The 16,105-nt window shown below is 41.9% G+C and overlaps 1 protein-coding gene across 2 annotated transcripts in view; it reads right to left on the bottom strand.

The window, feature by feature from the left end:
* Positions 1-16,105, bottom strand: part of LOC120795179 (connector enhancer of kinase suppressor of ras 3-like) — a 46,693-nt gene that overhangs the window by 15,334 nt on the left and 15,254 nt on the right. For both annotated transcript variants that reach the window (XM_040136822.1, XM_040136823.1), the window contains exons 2-12: positions 14,531-14,694; positions 10,321-10,523; positions 8,729-8,816; positions 5,023-5,064; positions 3,969-4,088; positions 3,701-3,760; positions 2,798-2,866; positions 2,542-2,688; positions 979-1,103; positions 214-401; positions 14-100 (exon numbers count right to left, since the gene is read on the bottom strand). In XM_040136822.1, the coding sequence (XP_039992756.1) occupies positions 14-100; positions 214-401; positions 979-1,103; positions 2,542-2,688; positions 2,798-2,866; positions 3,701-3,760; positions 3,969-4,088; positions 5,023-5,064; positions 8,729-8,816; positions 10,321-10,523; positions 14,531-14,694 (1,293 nt within the window). The remainder of the gene's footprint in view (positions 1-13; positions 101-213; positions 402-978; positions 1,104-2,541; positions 2,689-2,797; positions 2,867-3,700; positions 3,761-3,968; positions 4,089-5,022; positions 5,065-8,728; positions 8,817-10,320; positions 10,524-14,530; positions 14,695-16,105) is intronic.

The following is a 16,105-nucleotide window of genomic DNA, read 5'->3' as shown; positions in this document are numbered from 1 at the left end:
TGTGTGTACATACCTTTTCTTCCCTGTGCCCAGGGCTTGGCGTACGGATCTACCACTCCAACACATGTATCCACTGGCATCGACAGGGGCCGGGGCTTTCCTAGAGGCAAGAGTAATTCAAATTTATGAATTACATTGTTTTAAGAACGGATTTTGATACTTGATATCCATCAGTGGAATATTCACGAGATACCCTTATTAGTAAATACTGACCACGTGAAGGCTTGTGCTCTCTCATTCTGGGCTGTATCACGTTGGCCTCAATGGGGCAGCCAACGCTTAGCTTGTCATAATCTGCGATGGTGCAGCGTCTTCTGCTCTCCTGGTCCAGGAAGGAGTTGGGTGACTCAGAGCCCTTTGCTCTTTTACTAATGCTGGAGAAGGAGTCTGTTCTCATCTCTCTGCAGGGGGAAACAAATGCTCATTTATTTAATCACAGAACGACATACCAATCCACAGGGAAAAATATGAAGCAGAATACCATGATTAGGATGATTTGAGAGCAAATAATGTTATTTTACTAGCGCTGGTGTAATTGCAATTAAATAAATATGACAAAGCTACAAACTTCAGTCCCTCTAGCACTTTAAGTGAAGGAGCCATGTTCTGTCATCTTCCTGGAGGTGGAAGATGAAACAGCTGTTGCATAAGGGAGTGTGGTGGGACTGGTGGGAGCCGAGTGGGCTGAAGACAAGCAGAACAGAATGTGCAGTAGGACTGGAAAAAAGGTAAGGCGATCATGGGCCCAGGACACACACTTTGTCCACCAGCCTCAAAGGCCTGGGTGAGGAAGTGTGGCAAAGGTTGACTGAGGGGGTTCCTGGATCGCTTAATGTGGGGCGGCAGTTGGCCTCATCCTTCTTGTTATCAGATGTTTGATAGCTTATGTTTAATGCTTTAACCTTTAAATCCCAACTTGTTGAATAAAACTTACTGTGTTAAAAAAATAAGCTCGGCAAATGAAATGGGACAGCTCACCGTGGAGTGTATGGCACTGGAGGGGGAGGAGGGATGTATAAGTCCAGGATAGCTGGCTTCTCTTTTTTGGTTGATCCGTTAGCTGAGCCACAGGGAGACTGGGCTCTGATCAAGGAAGAATTGTTCTGGAAAATACAGCATAATTAATTACTCAAAACTTTCAACATCACATAAAATGAAGAATGAGTGATAGACGGATTTCTTTTATCTCAGTTATGCTTCTCACGCATGCATATTTACATAAATACATGAGTTTACATGGGTTTCCTACATTTTTTGTTTTTTTAAGTATCCCAAATTAAGACTAAATATGACTTGCTGGCAAATGGGGGGGATTCACCAGATGTGGTGAGACATTTGAGCGCTTGTATGTTTATGTTGTGAGTAAAAACATTCTTGTTTGAGGTATGGAAAGATCGTAAGTGAAGTCCAAAATAGCCCGTGAGACATGTACTTAAAACCGTACTCATTTACCACAGTTATGTTTCCCAACACTCAACAACAGTGTGCCCTTGCCTCAATGAACCACTCTTATTCCCTGCCATTCTCATTAGACTTAAATAATTCATCTGATGGTATAATATAATAGATGTGATATATTAATGACAAACTAAACATCCAGTTTGGGATCTTGTGAATCATTCCCCCCTTGCGTTCTCCAAATAGCTCCCATGTGTACAAATTATATTGTATTCCAAAGCAAGTGCCATTCATTCTTGAATCGCGATGTGTGATTTGTCTCTGTTTTGCAATCTGGATCCCTATTATCACAGATAAAGTGAGATGGTTAACTCCGATATCTCTGACCACTTTTTAAAACAAGATGCTGGTGGACATGTTAACATTGGCCAGCTTTGCGTTGAGAGGCTCTTTCTTGTTTTCAGAAATCAGTCCTTATCTTGATATCTTCTCATCTTGCCTTCTCAGGCTAGGAAACAAAAAACAGGCTACGCACAATAAGACAATGCCAGAATTTGGTAGTCTAAGCTTTCAGCAGGCTTATTTTCTCCCTGTCAAAGGGGACTCAGGTGCTGAGACATGGTTAAAAACTAAGCTAAGCTTAATATGTTCACACGAGGGAGAGCAGCAAATTGGATTCACATGACCTTATTAGCACAACATATACAGCTGCCGCTGACCCTTCTTTGAACAATACACATTTTGGGCGTTTTCTCTTGAAAATAGCATAGTTAAACCCACATAACATGGACTATCCAAAGTCTTATTGTCTTCAGTGATGGCAACATCTGGTCCATTTGTTTGTAATAAACCAGACACAATCTAACCAGATCCCAGCACTATGAACTGGCAGCTTTATCTCCTAGACTGAAGGACATCATGAGACTGTGTTTGCCTCTGACGCTGTGCGTGACGAGGAACTCAAAGTTGTTTTCATTCGAGCCGGCAGCACTTTCAGGGTGGCTTTTTGACACCTGTCTGAACTTGCCGTTTTGGAACCAACTCCCTAAAAATCTGATAATTGCTTGACATGACACAGGCTTTTGTTAACGTTCAAGGATGAAAGGAGAAAGTGTCTGTGCTCGCATGCACGTGTGTATATACCTGAGGTACTGGGGGCTTCCAGCGCATGTTCTTGAGTGGGGCGGGGGTGAAACCTGTTGTGCCTGTGGGCCTCTTCTTAAGGAGTAGAACCACACCTTTGGGGTCCTCCCTCAGTTTTATAACCAGGTTTTTCAGCTGCCAGCCCACCTGGTTAACAGGATGTGAACACACAGAGACATACACAGTTAATTTCAATAATATTTATTGTTATGGTCAAATATGTAGATATTGTATCTAAAAAATTGGAGGTTCTCACCACTGTCTGCTGGTTAACCTGGATCACCTCATCACCTGCATGGATCTTCCTGGTCAGGTCTGCAGGTGACTAAAGAACAAAGATGTGCTTATAAGGTCTAAGCCTAATAGACCATGTTTATAAGATTACGAACCTTCTGCCAACAGGAAACCTTGCTGAAATTAGAAGCCATTTTAGTGCCAATATGCCTGATTACAACTGTTTCTGCCTTTGTATTCCAATTCCAAAAGCAAATATCCGATCAACAAACACTCCAAGTTCAAAATCGTGAGAAAACGCAAACACTCTCTTCTCTGTTGATGAATAGCAGTTCGATTGTTTTTCCTGTCACACAGATGTCAAACGGGTTTAACTAGTCATTACTGGTGATGATTCAGGTCCTGATTCACAATTAAGGTCAGGAGGCGTGAGGATCCAACCGTGGCAGTGATGCTGCTGAATTAATCACTGACTGGTTGTCTTTGTCTCAGTGTGTGTGTGTGTGTGTGTGTGTGTGTGTGTGTGTGTGTGGGTGGTGGTGGTGGTGGTGGTGCTTCTCTTTGTGGATGCTGTTTGTGATATTTAGTGGTTTACTGGAGTGCAGAAACAAACAATTCACCTTACAGATGAGTGGTTCCTAACTCATTCCGATACAGTAACTCAGTGTGCCCTCAGAATAGGAAGAGGAGAAGGAGGATTTTTCAACCAATATCAAAAGCTTATTCTTTTGAGTAAGGTGCAAAAAAAAGTGAGAGTTGACCATATGCATGAGATAGATTAAAAAAAAAAAAAAAAAACAACACAAGATTCAAAAATTTCTTAATTCTGTGATACAGTCAGACTATGTATTAGCAATGATTAAATAAATTCAGGCATGGTAAGGGGTTGAATGTATTCTTATGGTTAACATATTGTTATACTTACATGTTCTGTGGTTCCCGTGATGACATGTAACCCATCATAGGTAGACTTGATGTACATCCCCTAGGCAAAAAAAAAAAAAAAACAAAAAAAAAAAACATACTTATGGGTTTGGTAAAAATACAATATTCCCAGAGGGAGAAAAATGTATGACAGAGATGCAAAGGTCAAAATTTGACACACATCGCAGGCATTCCTGGCCTGCAAAGCTAAGAAGCAGACAGCAAGTTTAGGGTTGAAAAGAAAGACAAAACCTCCCAGCATTCCTTACCAAACCCTCGCCTTGTTTGATATTGGTCAGCTGGACTTCTTCCAAGCAGGCCGACTGGCTCATTAGGGGGTCAGAGGTTGTTCTCACGGTCTGGTCACAGATGGTGTTCAAAATCTTAGACTGCAGAGGAAAAGGCAAAAACAAAATGCATCCATGAATAAAATAAGAAGCACAAGACTCTACTCACTTTGATTATAAATGGTGTGTTAAATCCTCTAATGGTTGATTGTGCCTTTAATAACCAGGAGGGGTATTATGTGCTTTATAGGTCAGAACAAATCAGGTTACATTGCTACTCGTGACTCTCCTGACGCAAAGACCTTATCCTTCATCAGTTTGTTGTCTTACTACCTGTGGACATGCCTGTGTGTGTGTGTGTGTGTGTGTGTGTATGTTCATCTTTAGTGTAAGGCTTAATGGGCTAGAAGGGACCATTAGTGTGCTATTACATGTACCACGCACACACAACACTGAAGTCAGTCATGTGCACACATCCCTTCTCCCTGCTTCGTTCATTGCTTGTTTTAGGACAAAAAACTGTAATTGGTCATAATTAGAGGGGCCTTTTGTGTGGCACATGCATTTTGTTTTGAACACATGGTGTACATTTTATGTGGAAAAACTTAGAAAATGGAGGAAAATAAGATGCAGCACAGGTTGGGTTGGGAACAAAAGATGAGAACAAAGACAAAAGCAAGACAATGCAAAATTTTACAAAGAGAGCCTCAGCTCTACTGTTGACTTCACTTGGGTTGTCTGAGAGAGAGACAGAGTGCTGGAGGAAGCCCAGTGTTAGCATAAGGAGTCTGGAGAGTGTCAGCAACAGGAAACACTGATTGATGGCCAGGGTGTATTAGAGCCACCTCCTCCACTGGCAATCCTATAGACCCGTCTGCTGTATTCACTCAAAAACACTACTGAGAGCATGTCACAAAATCTCTATGTAAAAGACATTTATCGAAACAATCAAAAAAAGACCTCGTCCCCCTGTATAGGAACTTCTGGATCTCCTTTAGTTTACATTTTGGGAAACGAAAGAGAAGAGTATACTTACAACTTCCAGGATCTTCTCTTCCATCTCGTAAACACTGCAGTCCTGTTGCACAGAAGACAGTGATGACAGATTAGACTTGTGAGCAGTAAACAACAGGGAATAGGTAGAGGTTATTCAATGGCTAGAGAGAGAAAAAAAATATAGGGGTTGGGTAAATACGATATACTCAGCATTCCAGATATAGAACTAAGAAAAATGGAGAACAGCCACAAATAAACAGCTTTTAGATTCAAATGGCTTATTTGCCTAAATTCTGGGGTTGCTGTAATTGCCAAATGCCCCGTGTGGTTCAATAAACTATATTGGAACCTAAAATCCATATGAACAGTCATACAGTAACAATGTGCAGATAACATATGGTGAGGGAAAATGTGTAATGATGTTCAGAAAGCCCTCATGCAAATAGTGCTTTGGTTTTCTGGACACATTTGGAGGCAGGGGTCTCTTGAACAGGCTAGCCGTTATCTTGCTTGTTTGGGGGAAAGAACCACTGATAAATTGTGCAAGGTCAGCTGGGAGACTGACCACTATCCCCAACACAGGACTTGTAGACTGCAGCTGGACACAGCTGAGGCAACAGCCTCCCCTGACAACTGTGTTGCTGGTGGTGAAAGGGCCCTTGGTTGGAGTGGGGTAGGGTGGGGGTTCCACAGTGTGTTTGGGGGGGTTGGGGCTCTCATGGCTCTATGATGGAGATGCCCCAAGGGAAGCTATCCATCAAAACACAGGTGAAATCTTTCTGTCAAAACCACAGAGCACAGAAAATACTCTTATTTCTTGAGAGCCCTCACAAGCCTTTGTCGATGCAAAATAAAGGGAAACTGGTGTTGTGGCCCTCACAGTATTAGTGACATGCATAGGCATGTGCCATGTACAAAGCCTGCTCTGTTGCTCTTTGTAAATCCTTTGTGCAGACAGCAAATGGGGGTCGAGCAAGTTTTTCCATTTTTCCATGGCTTGCACATTCCATTGGGTTAAAGGCGAGCGTCTGTTTTCAAATGCACTTGGCTTGTCATACTGTTGGTTTGTTTGCAGTGACAAGATTTGCATGACTATCTGTGGACATGAGCAATGGCTTTCCATCAAAGCAGAGTACATCCTATGCTTCCTAAGTATTATTTTCGATCTGTGTTTGATTGCCTGCTTGAAGACCTAAGCTCTTTTGGTAAAGTAATATACACGTGAGAAAAAATTAAAACCAAATATAAACATTAATTAGGAAAAATGACAATCATAACAGGTTTTATTTGACACAAATTGTTCCCAAAATTATGATATTTTAAATTATGATATAAAACAATATATTTTCTAAAGTCAGCCAAGAACATATGGTGGTTTCAGAAAGAATTTGGCTATGCTTGCGTAAACAGGCAACTGCATATTTCTTTTAGAGACTGGCCGATGTTTGGATGACTACACTGTTGACTGAGCCAAGAGGGATGAGCTAAAAATACATATTTCGATGTTTATAGGTCGTGAAACAAAACGGTATCATTATGTGCTGCAGACATGGCTTGGCACATCTCCCATCAAGCTTTAACAATTATAGAAGATTTCTCTTGTTTCATAGTACCATCAAATCATGTGAAAACTATAACATAGAGAATCCTTCTAAGATCTGTTCGTGATATCAAAAATAATCCCATATCTTTGTCAAAAGCAAAGTCTTTTTAGTAGACAGGAGCCAGATCATAACTAAGCACTGAGAGGTGCTGAGGGACAATTCCCTGGGTGTACTGATCCTGCATGTTATGGACTTGATCCCACAGCCGGTGTGGATCAGATGACTCTCTGCGTGCTGCTCTCTGGGCCTTTGATCTGCCACCAGAGCGGATTTGCATGGTCGAGCAACGAAGTGGCTAAGAGAGAGGAGTGCTGGCACAGTGCGGGAGAAGCTGTTTTTACACCAGAGTGAAATAAAAGACATGGATTGCAATACTTAAGACCTGGCCTTCTGACATCCTTTTATTCATACAGTATCAATATATGATGGATATATGTATTCAGTTCAGTGTTTGGCCTACATAATGGAGTCTCTGCCTGTTATTCTACTTAAAATAGAGAGAAATAAACTACATATGTCATCCAAAAATTCAGGAGTGGGAAACAGACAAAAGACACAGGGGAACAAATTAAAAATGCGTTCTTTGAAAGAGAATGACCTCCATACAGATGGGTCAGCCAAGATGGTTGATGCACTCACAGTTTTATGGCCGTGTCCCATTGTGTGTGTACAAACAGGCTTCATTCAAGCAGAACACATAAATTGTGGGATCTGAAAAGCCCCAATTCTTGGCTGAAGTTCATGAATGAGTTGGGCAAACCTCACGCTGTCCTCCCTCATCATTAAACTAATCACTGTGGCAGTCTCCTGTGCAACTATGTTATTAACCAGTGGCTCAAATGGTTGCCTGCATGAGAAAAAAAAAAAAAACACACACAAGAAAGGGAGTCCAAATGATCAAAAGAAATGAGAAAGAGTCAAGAATCTTCCAACTTTGTGAAAAATTTAGACACCTAAATAATGGACGGAGTTGGAAATAAGCCTCTTTCATCAGTGTTTCTGCAGCACTATACAATCCTATGAGTTGATTTAATACTAATAGGGGACGAAACTACATCTCCCTTCCAGTTGTTGGAGGAAACTAATTGCTCCAATCTTGCAAGACTCTTTCAGCACCTATCGGGAGTTTATTCTACACCATAACCTCTCTACTTCACATGGCAGTGTGGGAAATGTATACCCCTACTCTCTTGGATGACCATGACCGAGACACCCACAGTAAATCACCAGAGGTGCTGAAATCCCAAACTCTGGCGAGGAAATAGGCACTCTGGGAAAGGAATTTATTTTGATGAAATAACCCTCCAAAAATGACACCTGTAGTCTCAGCAGCCACTTTCAGCAGCAGTGTAAAATGAGTTACTTATCGGGCTGGGCTTAAGATAAAGCCTTCGGGGAGAAGAAATGGTACATACAAACTAATGGATTTGATATTGAAGGAAAAGCCACTCACCAGCTGCCTTTGTTTAAAAAATATACAGTAAGTGACTAACTACTACTGGTTGTATGAAACGTGCAGAAGTAGACATCTAGCTGTGCCATGATGCAATGCTACAGCACTTTTCTGTGGAAGTTCTGAAATACAGTGGATGTGGATGTTTGTTGATGCTCTGTTCTAACTTTTAGCAATCTGTTTGGCAGCCAGATGGACCACCTCCTCATCCCTGAATAAAACCTACACGCAGGAAGTGCTTTCAGACAGTTTGGTCTCCCACTGCGAGCATCTTGGAGAAGCAAAAACAGGAACCACATGGCTTGAGAGTACGGCAGCCTGGGGAATGCTGGCAGGCACCTTTAAAAGCAGTTTTTGAAACTGGAAACACCAAAGCAGCGTTTACGATTAAGAGTCCCTGGACTAAGGGGGTCTCCTTATTAGCCAGCATGAGGGGGAAAAGATCCCAAGAAAAACATCAGTATTTGCAATAATGTGCTTAGACTGCTGGCTTCAGGTTTATGTCATGGCTGCCAGACCACATTTCCCATAACTCTCTTCTCTTAGACTTTATCCTGCATGTGTGTACCCCCGAGCTGGTATGTGCTCAGTGGAAAAAGCTATTTTTTTGTGTGTGTGCGTGGGCGCGTGCGTGCGTGCTTCCCTGGGGCTGGCTACATGTGTGCTGTTGAACTAACTAACATGCAAACCTGTTGAACTGTGGTGGTGAGCTCCAGGCACAGCTGAATGATCTTGTTCTTGGTGGCTGTGAAGTCACTGATCCCTGTAAGAGGCGTCCTGCAAGCACACAAAGAAGGAAAGGGAGAACATTAGGAACCAGTGATGGACTGCAGAGTTGTAATGAAATTTGGTAGTCTCACTCAAACTGCAAGACTGCACAATTTTATAGTCTATGTATAGACCTACATTGTTTTCTATTAATCTCCAAAGTCATCAAGTCCTTAAGTCATAAAAATGCTAAAATCACGTTTAAGTCAATGCTAAAAACAGAAACACTGGATGTGTATGAATGAAGTGAGTTAGTAACGTGGATTCAGTTATAAACACCGAGATTCACAGCAGACTCTGTGAACCTTGCTCTGACTGGTCAAAGAAAGACTTGGTTGTAACTCAAGAATGTCATCGTTCTGGTGCCATTTTGTTTCTTTTTCTCCCCCTGACTCCATCTAAAACATATGAACTCCAAAATAGCTCCCCAAACATCAGGCCCCAAACCTCCACACAGTCCTTGAAATATGTCAATGTGTCTCATCATATTAGATCAGATCTGAGTAAAACCTTTTGTAAAACAACCACAGAGAAGCAGGTTGACATGAGGATGGCACTTGCTTTATCCAGAAGCAAAGGACTGGTCGACTGCAATCAAGAAAATAAAAGATCCCTAAACCTTGCCTGTTTACCATAACTTGTTGCCTACTTGGCGACTAGACAACAAGACAGAGAAAAACTGCAAACAAATGTATTAACATGTTGACTAAATATTTGAAAGTGCTCAGGTAGATCTATTTCTATGGTCTGACCATCTGAGCAGAGGCTGCTCAGCTGCCACAACACTAAGTCTAAGAAGTTTTCTTTGTTAAGCCAGTTTGGGATGCTTTGAAAATGCAAATATACAGATATATTAGCATTTGTTATTAACATTGTTTTGACACTGACAAATGAAAATCAGTAAGTAGTACTAAAGCATACTGATCTAAAAACTGAACATTTACTGTAACATTTCTGTGATGAAACCACGTAAAAATGTGAATTTATGTTGTCATTTGGGCACTGAACGGCAGATGTAGCTCAACATTTAGCTCAGCCATTTTAAAGACTGTTGTACTGCTCTCATCTCGACATCCCAACTATCATTTATATGATGATGTCACCGTACCCACTTTAGCCAAGCCTGCCACAAAAAGAGAAGCTTAATTTCAGCTAACACTTAATCCTGGCAACCTGCTTAATATGCTCTGCTTTTACAGTGTAATGTGTTTTGGAGCAGGTCATCAGGAGAGTAGAGGGGATATAGACATTCAGAAAGGAATGTCTTTATCTGCTTGGCCATCATCATCCAAATAAAGAATGATTTATTTCACTTGCCCCCGGTCTAGCTTCAGTACTGTTTGAGCACCAAGAGTCATACATCACATATTGTCAAATTATGTTTTAATGCAAAACGATTAGGATATCTGCTTTCGTATGCAGTTAGTTTAAGCAGTTGTCTCATGGCAGCCCTTCAGATATCTGATCTGATTTATAGTGTACAGGTAGGTGGTGGTGATAAAAGTGTTGATACCTGTCGAGCCAAGCCAGGAGGCTCTTTGCAGCACCGATCAGCTCCACCACAGAGGTAAGGAAGTCATTGGGTGGCTTGCGAGAGGTGCTGCCTTCATACACGGGGCTTTTTCTACGGTCAGAAGTGGCCATGTGTAGACTGTTGGTAGCAGCTCTCATCCTCACAACCAGATTCTTCAAGTTGTCCGTCTCTACTCCATAGTTCTGTAACAGTAATTGAATACATGATATGGAAAAGCACACACTCACACCAATCAAACTCTAAATCAACGCAAACAAAAGCCTTCTTTCACAGCCTGCACCTGGGAGGTTTGTGCTTTTTTTCCCCTTCAGAAGAACATGTTGTTTCCTGTACAATGAATGGATGTAATCATTTCTTTGACAGATTTGATTTGAATGCACTTGTCTGTGAGGACAGCACGGGCATGAAATTCCCCTCAGTCTCCAGATTTGTTCAAGGGCATTCACGTGCCATCGGCTGATTCCTATCAAGCGGAGCAAAGTTTGCCTTCACAAGCCTGGCTTGTTTCCTGCTTTTGCATTTCTCTAATTTATAGGTTATTCACATGCACAAAGCAGCAGAGCTCTGTGTCTTCAAGGGTCAATAAGTACAGTACAGACCAGCTATGAACTGAACTACTGCAGGATACTGAGCTGCAGGATGCACACTTTTTCTTGGAGGGTGAAGTGTGTGTCTGAGAATGAGCATGATCACATGTCGAATATTTTGAAGAGCTTGTTTTAAAGTCTTTTGATGTTTTGATTGAACAAATGGGTTTGTATTGATGTGCTGGTTAAAGGTTAGCAGAGGAAGGGTAGTCTGGCTCTTGTCCTTGTAAATATCAGCTTACATGGTGTTGCATCGCTGCCAGCAATGCTGCTGTATGTGTGATGTGCCAGTAGCTAAATATGCTTTGCAAGGAGTAAAAAAGCATGTGGTTGGCAAACAACTAAGGAGATCTGCAAGTGGTTAGTGTCTACTTTTATTCCACTGCCTCTCTAATATATGCTCAAAAACATACAAACCATTTCACTCATTTCAGTCCCCAAGGAATCACTGGAACAACTGGACTAATCAACCAGTAGCTGTAGGCAGTTTTATTCATGCCACACTTGAAATGAAATGGATTGTAGAAACATCTTAAAAGACCAGCAAACGTGATCAGTGAGTATATGGAAAAAAAGATGGTTTGGTTTTTCATTCAGCCAGTCACACAGTCCACAAGTGGAACTTTAGCACAAAGGCAATGTGAGCATTTTCCAGATCAAACGTCTCCCCTGGCTTTTTCATTAGCAGGCTAATCACACAGTCACAGCAGCTTTGACTGGCCCACAGATGTCCAGCAAACCTTTGTCCCACACTGCCAGCTGAGCTAAAAACCACGTCTGAGCAAAATCTGTGGTTCCAATCAAATACAATTTTTCTTTCTCAACATTTCAAGGCAAATTTATGTTCTTTCAATGCCTTTTTATAGACCTTCAGTTCATCTAGAATCAAGATGGCAGCAGCTTTTTGTGTAGGCTCTTCTTGGGGCTCTTTGAAGGGACTATACACTGATATAAGTGTCCTCAGGAGAAAAGGAGACTGGCTATCACAACACAGCACTTCCTGCCTTTGCCAGAGGCATCACATGGATCTGACTGGACTATAAAAGATACAAATGTCTGTAGTGTGGACAGAGATTGTGCGTTTGTGTGTGTGTGTGTGTGTGTTTGTTCCTAGAATGTGCCATCTAAGGTTGAGTGTTACATTATACCTTGGGACAGATTCTACCCTAGGCAACAGTAAAATACATTTACAGCTGCTCTGCGACCAGATGATCTGTCATATACTGGATGGTCCATGGCTGTTAGACACAGTTAACGTGTGTGTGACTATCATGGGGTGCTCATCTTCGAGTGGGTCATTGGAGTTTGAGAACAAATAAAGGAGTGTTGGGTTTCAACATGGACTCTGCAGAAGGCATCACAGCCTTCCAGTAAAATTAATTGAAATGTTCTTTATTTGTCCCTTGACAGCAGTTCGTTCTTGATAGCTTTGGGGTGGAAGAGAAGCATGAGTATAATTGCACCCGAAAGGGCTGTGGGGCCGTACATTAGTCCATCGGTCATCATGATTTAGGTTTGAAATGGCTACCAGGACATAAAGGTACTATGACGGTGAAAATCTGTATTTTGTGCACACCTGCAACATTTAAAATTCAAGGGAAGAAAAAAAAGATGAATGTGACTGCATCAAAAGGAATAGTCTGAACTAACAGTAAACAGAAAGAGAGAAAGTGGGGGGAGCGGATAGTGTGTTAAGAGTGTGGGGGATTTTGGGTGCTGGTGGCCTGTGTTCCTGTCGGTAGCAGTGACCTTGCCACAGTTAAAGCTAATTGAGTTGGGGGCCTCACTTCCTCCCAAGGGAACGGTGGAAGGTCAAGGCCTCATTCTTAATAAGGAAACCCCTGATGGACAAAGAACATTTAGCTGCACTGCTTCAATCAGAGGTGAAAGGTTACTGAGAGTCCAGCAGTCTTGGCTCTAAGTTCCAAGCAAAAGAGAGGGAAGGTGATAGTATAATGTGCCAAATACTTCCTTATTAAATTGACTATACAATGCTAATACAAAACGTATTACAAAGTTGTTATAAAGTAACAGCGCATTTTGAATGAAAAAGTAGAGTTCACATGCAAGGAAAGGGCCTTACTTAAAATAACAAGACCAAGCTGAGGAAGCACATTAGAAGCCAAATTTATGAAGCAGCTCCAGAGGAAAATGACTTGAGATTTTACTGCATTGATGCAAAGGTTCTTGGGGTGGACAAAAATCTGGGCCTGATTACGGTGATGGTCAAAGATAATATGGCCAGCAGGATGAACCATATGGTATATATTCTATGATGAATAAATCCATCAAGACAAAAAAAGGCAATCATATATGTGCGAGTGCTTCCATGTGTCCATTTCAGTGGTTACAGGTATGGAAGGTACTGCAATCAGGTAGTGGACAGGCTGCTTAACTTAGCTTTTTGCAGAATGAGAAAAAGTGGTTGAAATGGGAGTGTGTATTGATACAGTGAAAGATAGATCAAAGGGAAGTGATATATTAAATCCGTATCTGCTATACACAGGATCCAAGAAAGCCCATTCATAGCTTTGGTGTGCTGAAATGGCAGATCGCTGACCAGTTTCATCCTTTAGAGACATAAAATTAATTGATTCAAACCCATTTCACCTACAGCTTTCAGATCAGCACCAATGCAATATGCAGACTCATCTAGGAGCGTAAAGATATAACTTTTAAGTTTCTTCAGGGTAAAAATAACCATGCCTCAAATGATTAATGTAAAGCATTTTAAGAGAGCATAAAGAGAGAAATGCTCACACTGATCAAAACACAGGGACCCCAGTCTGGGACTTTTATGGCACAGGAAGTGATAAACTCCAAATTGATCCCATCTGCTTGAAAAACCTGGTTCTTTTTCAGTCGGAGCATGGACGGTTTTCAATTGTTCTTTTTATGCTCACTAGTTGAAGGTGGAGACATTTTTGTTGGCAGATCTTCTGGGAGCTGTGATGGTGATGGACAGCGGGTCAGCTGGTTCACTCCCAGAGTGACTAACAAGAGCCAAACAGAGGAACTTTAATTGAACCAAGAGGGATGGCTCAGGTGAGCAGAAGGCTGCGGCAGTAAGAATGAAACCAACAGTCCGACATTTTGTTTAAGAGAATGGAGCCTGAAAAACGAATTTAGCTTTGGAATGAATGTGTTTTGTATGTGAAGGAGATTTAACACGTAAGGGAGAGTGGGGAGAGAGAGAGAGCTCTCATCTATCAAACAGATCGAACTGTCACTCGTCGCTACACGATAACCACCATTAACCGCTTCTAATAGTCTCCCACAGCTTCAAACTGCCAAATTGAGCCCAAGGCCCCTCTGACCCGATCTCTCTTCTTCTCTAAGTAACACTGCGGTTCCCCAATGTCCTCAGGCTGCTTCATGTTTTGTGGTGCCTCCACACCCCCTGAGCTGTGTGGGAAATGATGAGCCCCTATGTGTCGCTGCTTCCTTTAGCTGCCGAACCAGAAACTAGAGGGTGAGTTTGAAGTTCGGGGGGGGGGTACCGAAAGAGCCCAAACTTTGTTACAAAACCGCCCTGTAGATACAGTACAGTCATATCCCAAGATTATGTCAGCCACACACACTCGGAGGAAAGATCTACTGACCAGCGCGCAAAGCAGATCGACAGCCTCCAGTACCAGTTCCTGGTGTCCAATCCTGGCCACGCCGAGCTCCTCCAGGTCTTGGTGTGTGATTTTCAGTAGCTGCTCCCCACTGATCTTTTCCCGCTCAAAGTTGCTTACATACTGCTGTAGGCTGTCATCCAAACCTGGATACAAAAGATGAAGCCAAAAGGGGGGACTCATTAGACAAACATGGAAAATACAATCAGCCCGCTGCTTTAGAAAGGTTCAGTTCAACTGTCATTTGCAAGAGCTTTGTCCAAGTGAAAAACAAAAAGAGTGCTTACTTCAGCTTAACTACTGTGTCTGTCAGTCAAATTAGTTGTGTCCAGATATTGTGTGTAAGTGTGTGTGTATACACAGTGAACATAAGGAACAGGTGGGACTGCTATCTCTTGCTATATCTAGATAAAACACACCATAAACAGAGTAACGGTTGAGACCTCTAAGTCTGTTAGGCTGGTTAAACAATGGATGGCTATATTTCTGCGTGTGTGTGTGTGTGTGTGTGTGTGTGTGTGTGTGTGTGTGTGTGTGTGTGTGTGTGTGTGTCTGTCTGTCTGTCTGTCTGTGGGTGTGGGTGTTTCAATAAACATGCCAGTGTCAGGGGCGTCCCCTTGCTACTATTTGGAGCTGCAATAACAAATGAGTTGGACATTTATGCTACCAGCTCCTAACTCACATATTGTGCACTGTAGTGCACTGCAACAGGCTCTTCTGATACTATAGAATGAGTTATGTCTAATGCATTGCAATAAACAAACTCACAAACATGCCCTCCCTATGCACGCACCCTATGTGTGGGTTTATGTGCATCTAGCTGTGGGTGCAGTAGTAAAGGCTAGCTTTCTCCCCATCAAAGAGCGCACAGAGAGGGGGCAGCTGCAGCTACATGGCCCTGCGCCCTGCTTCTCTGAAAGACCTGTCAGCTGCATGACACACTTGTGAATGGCACCTCGTATCTTCATGCCTCTGCAACAAGTACTCTGTGTGTGTGTGTGTGTGTGTATGTGTGTGTCTGTGTGTGTGTCAATGCTGACCAACAAACACATGTTTTTTGCTGATATAAATTTATTATCCAACTTATTTTCAAAACTAACACCAAATAATAACAAAATAGCACATATCCTGCATTAAAAAGGTATCCTGTTTTGAACTGCTGACAAAAACACAACAAAATACAAATAAAGGTTTAGACCAACTGTGATCAGGCTTAAATGTCCTGAAAACTTATCTTCTCATCCGGCTACTTGCTATGAGTGATGGGATCCTACATGAACACACCACTTTCTGCATTTCTGTTTTTTTCCTCATTTAGAAAAATATGATGTCACATACTACTGTCCACCAATCACAATTTAGCAACATCTGAGTCAGAATCTGATGATGGTTGGTTGTTCGGTTGCTGTCAATCAAATCTGATCAAATCACACCAACACAGTCCTGATGAGGCAAATTAGCTGAGTCTAAGTAATAAACTTTTTAGAAATAATACCTTAAGATGTTATTTTTTTTAAACTTTGTTGCTTATTTAGCCATGAATATTTATTGTTATAG

The sequence above is a fragment of the Xiphias gladius genome, chromosome 10 (assembly GCF_016859285.1).
Source record: "Xiphias gladius isolate SHS-SW01 ecotype Sanya breed wild chromosome 10, ASM1685928v1, whole genome shotgun sequence".
In the NCBI taxonomy this organism is placed as follows: Eukaryota; Metazoa; Chordata; class Actinopteri; order Istiophoriformes; family Xiphiidae; genus Xiphias; species Xiphias gladius.
This window is presented reverse-complemented; position numbering and strand designations above follow the sequence as displayed.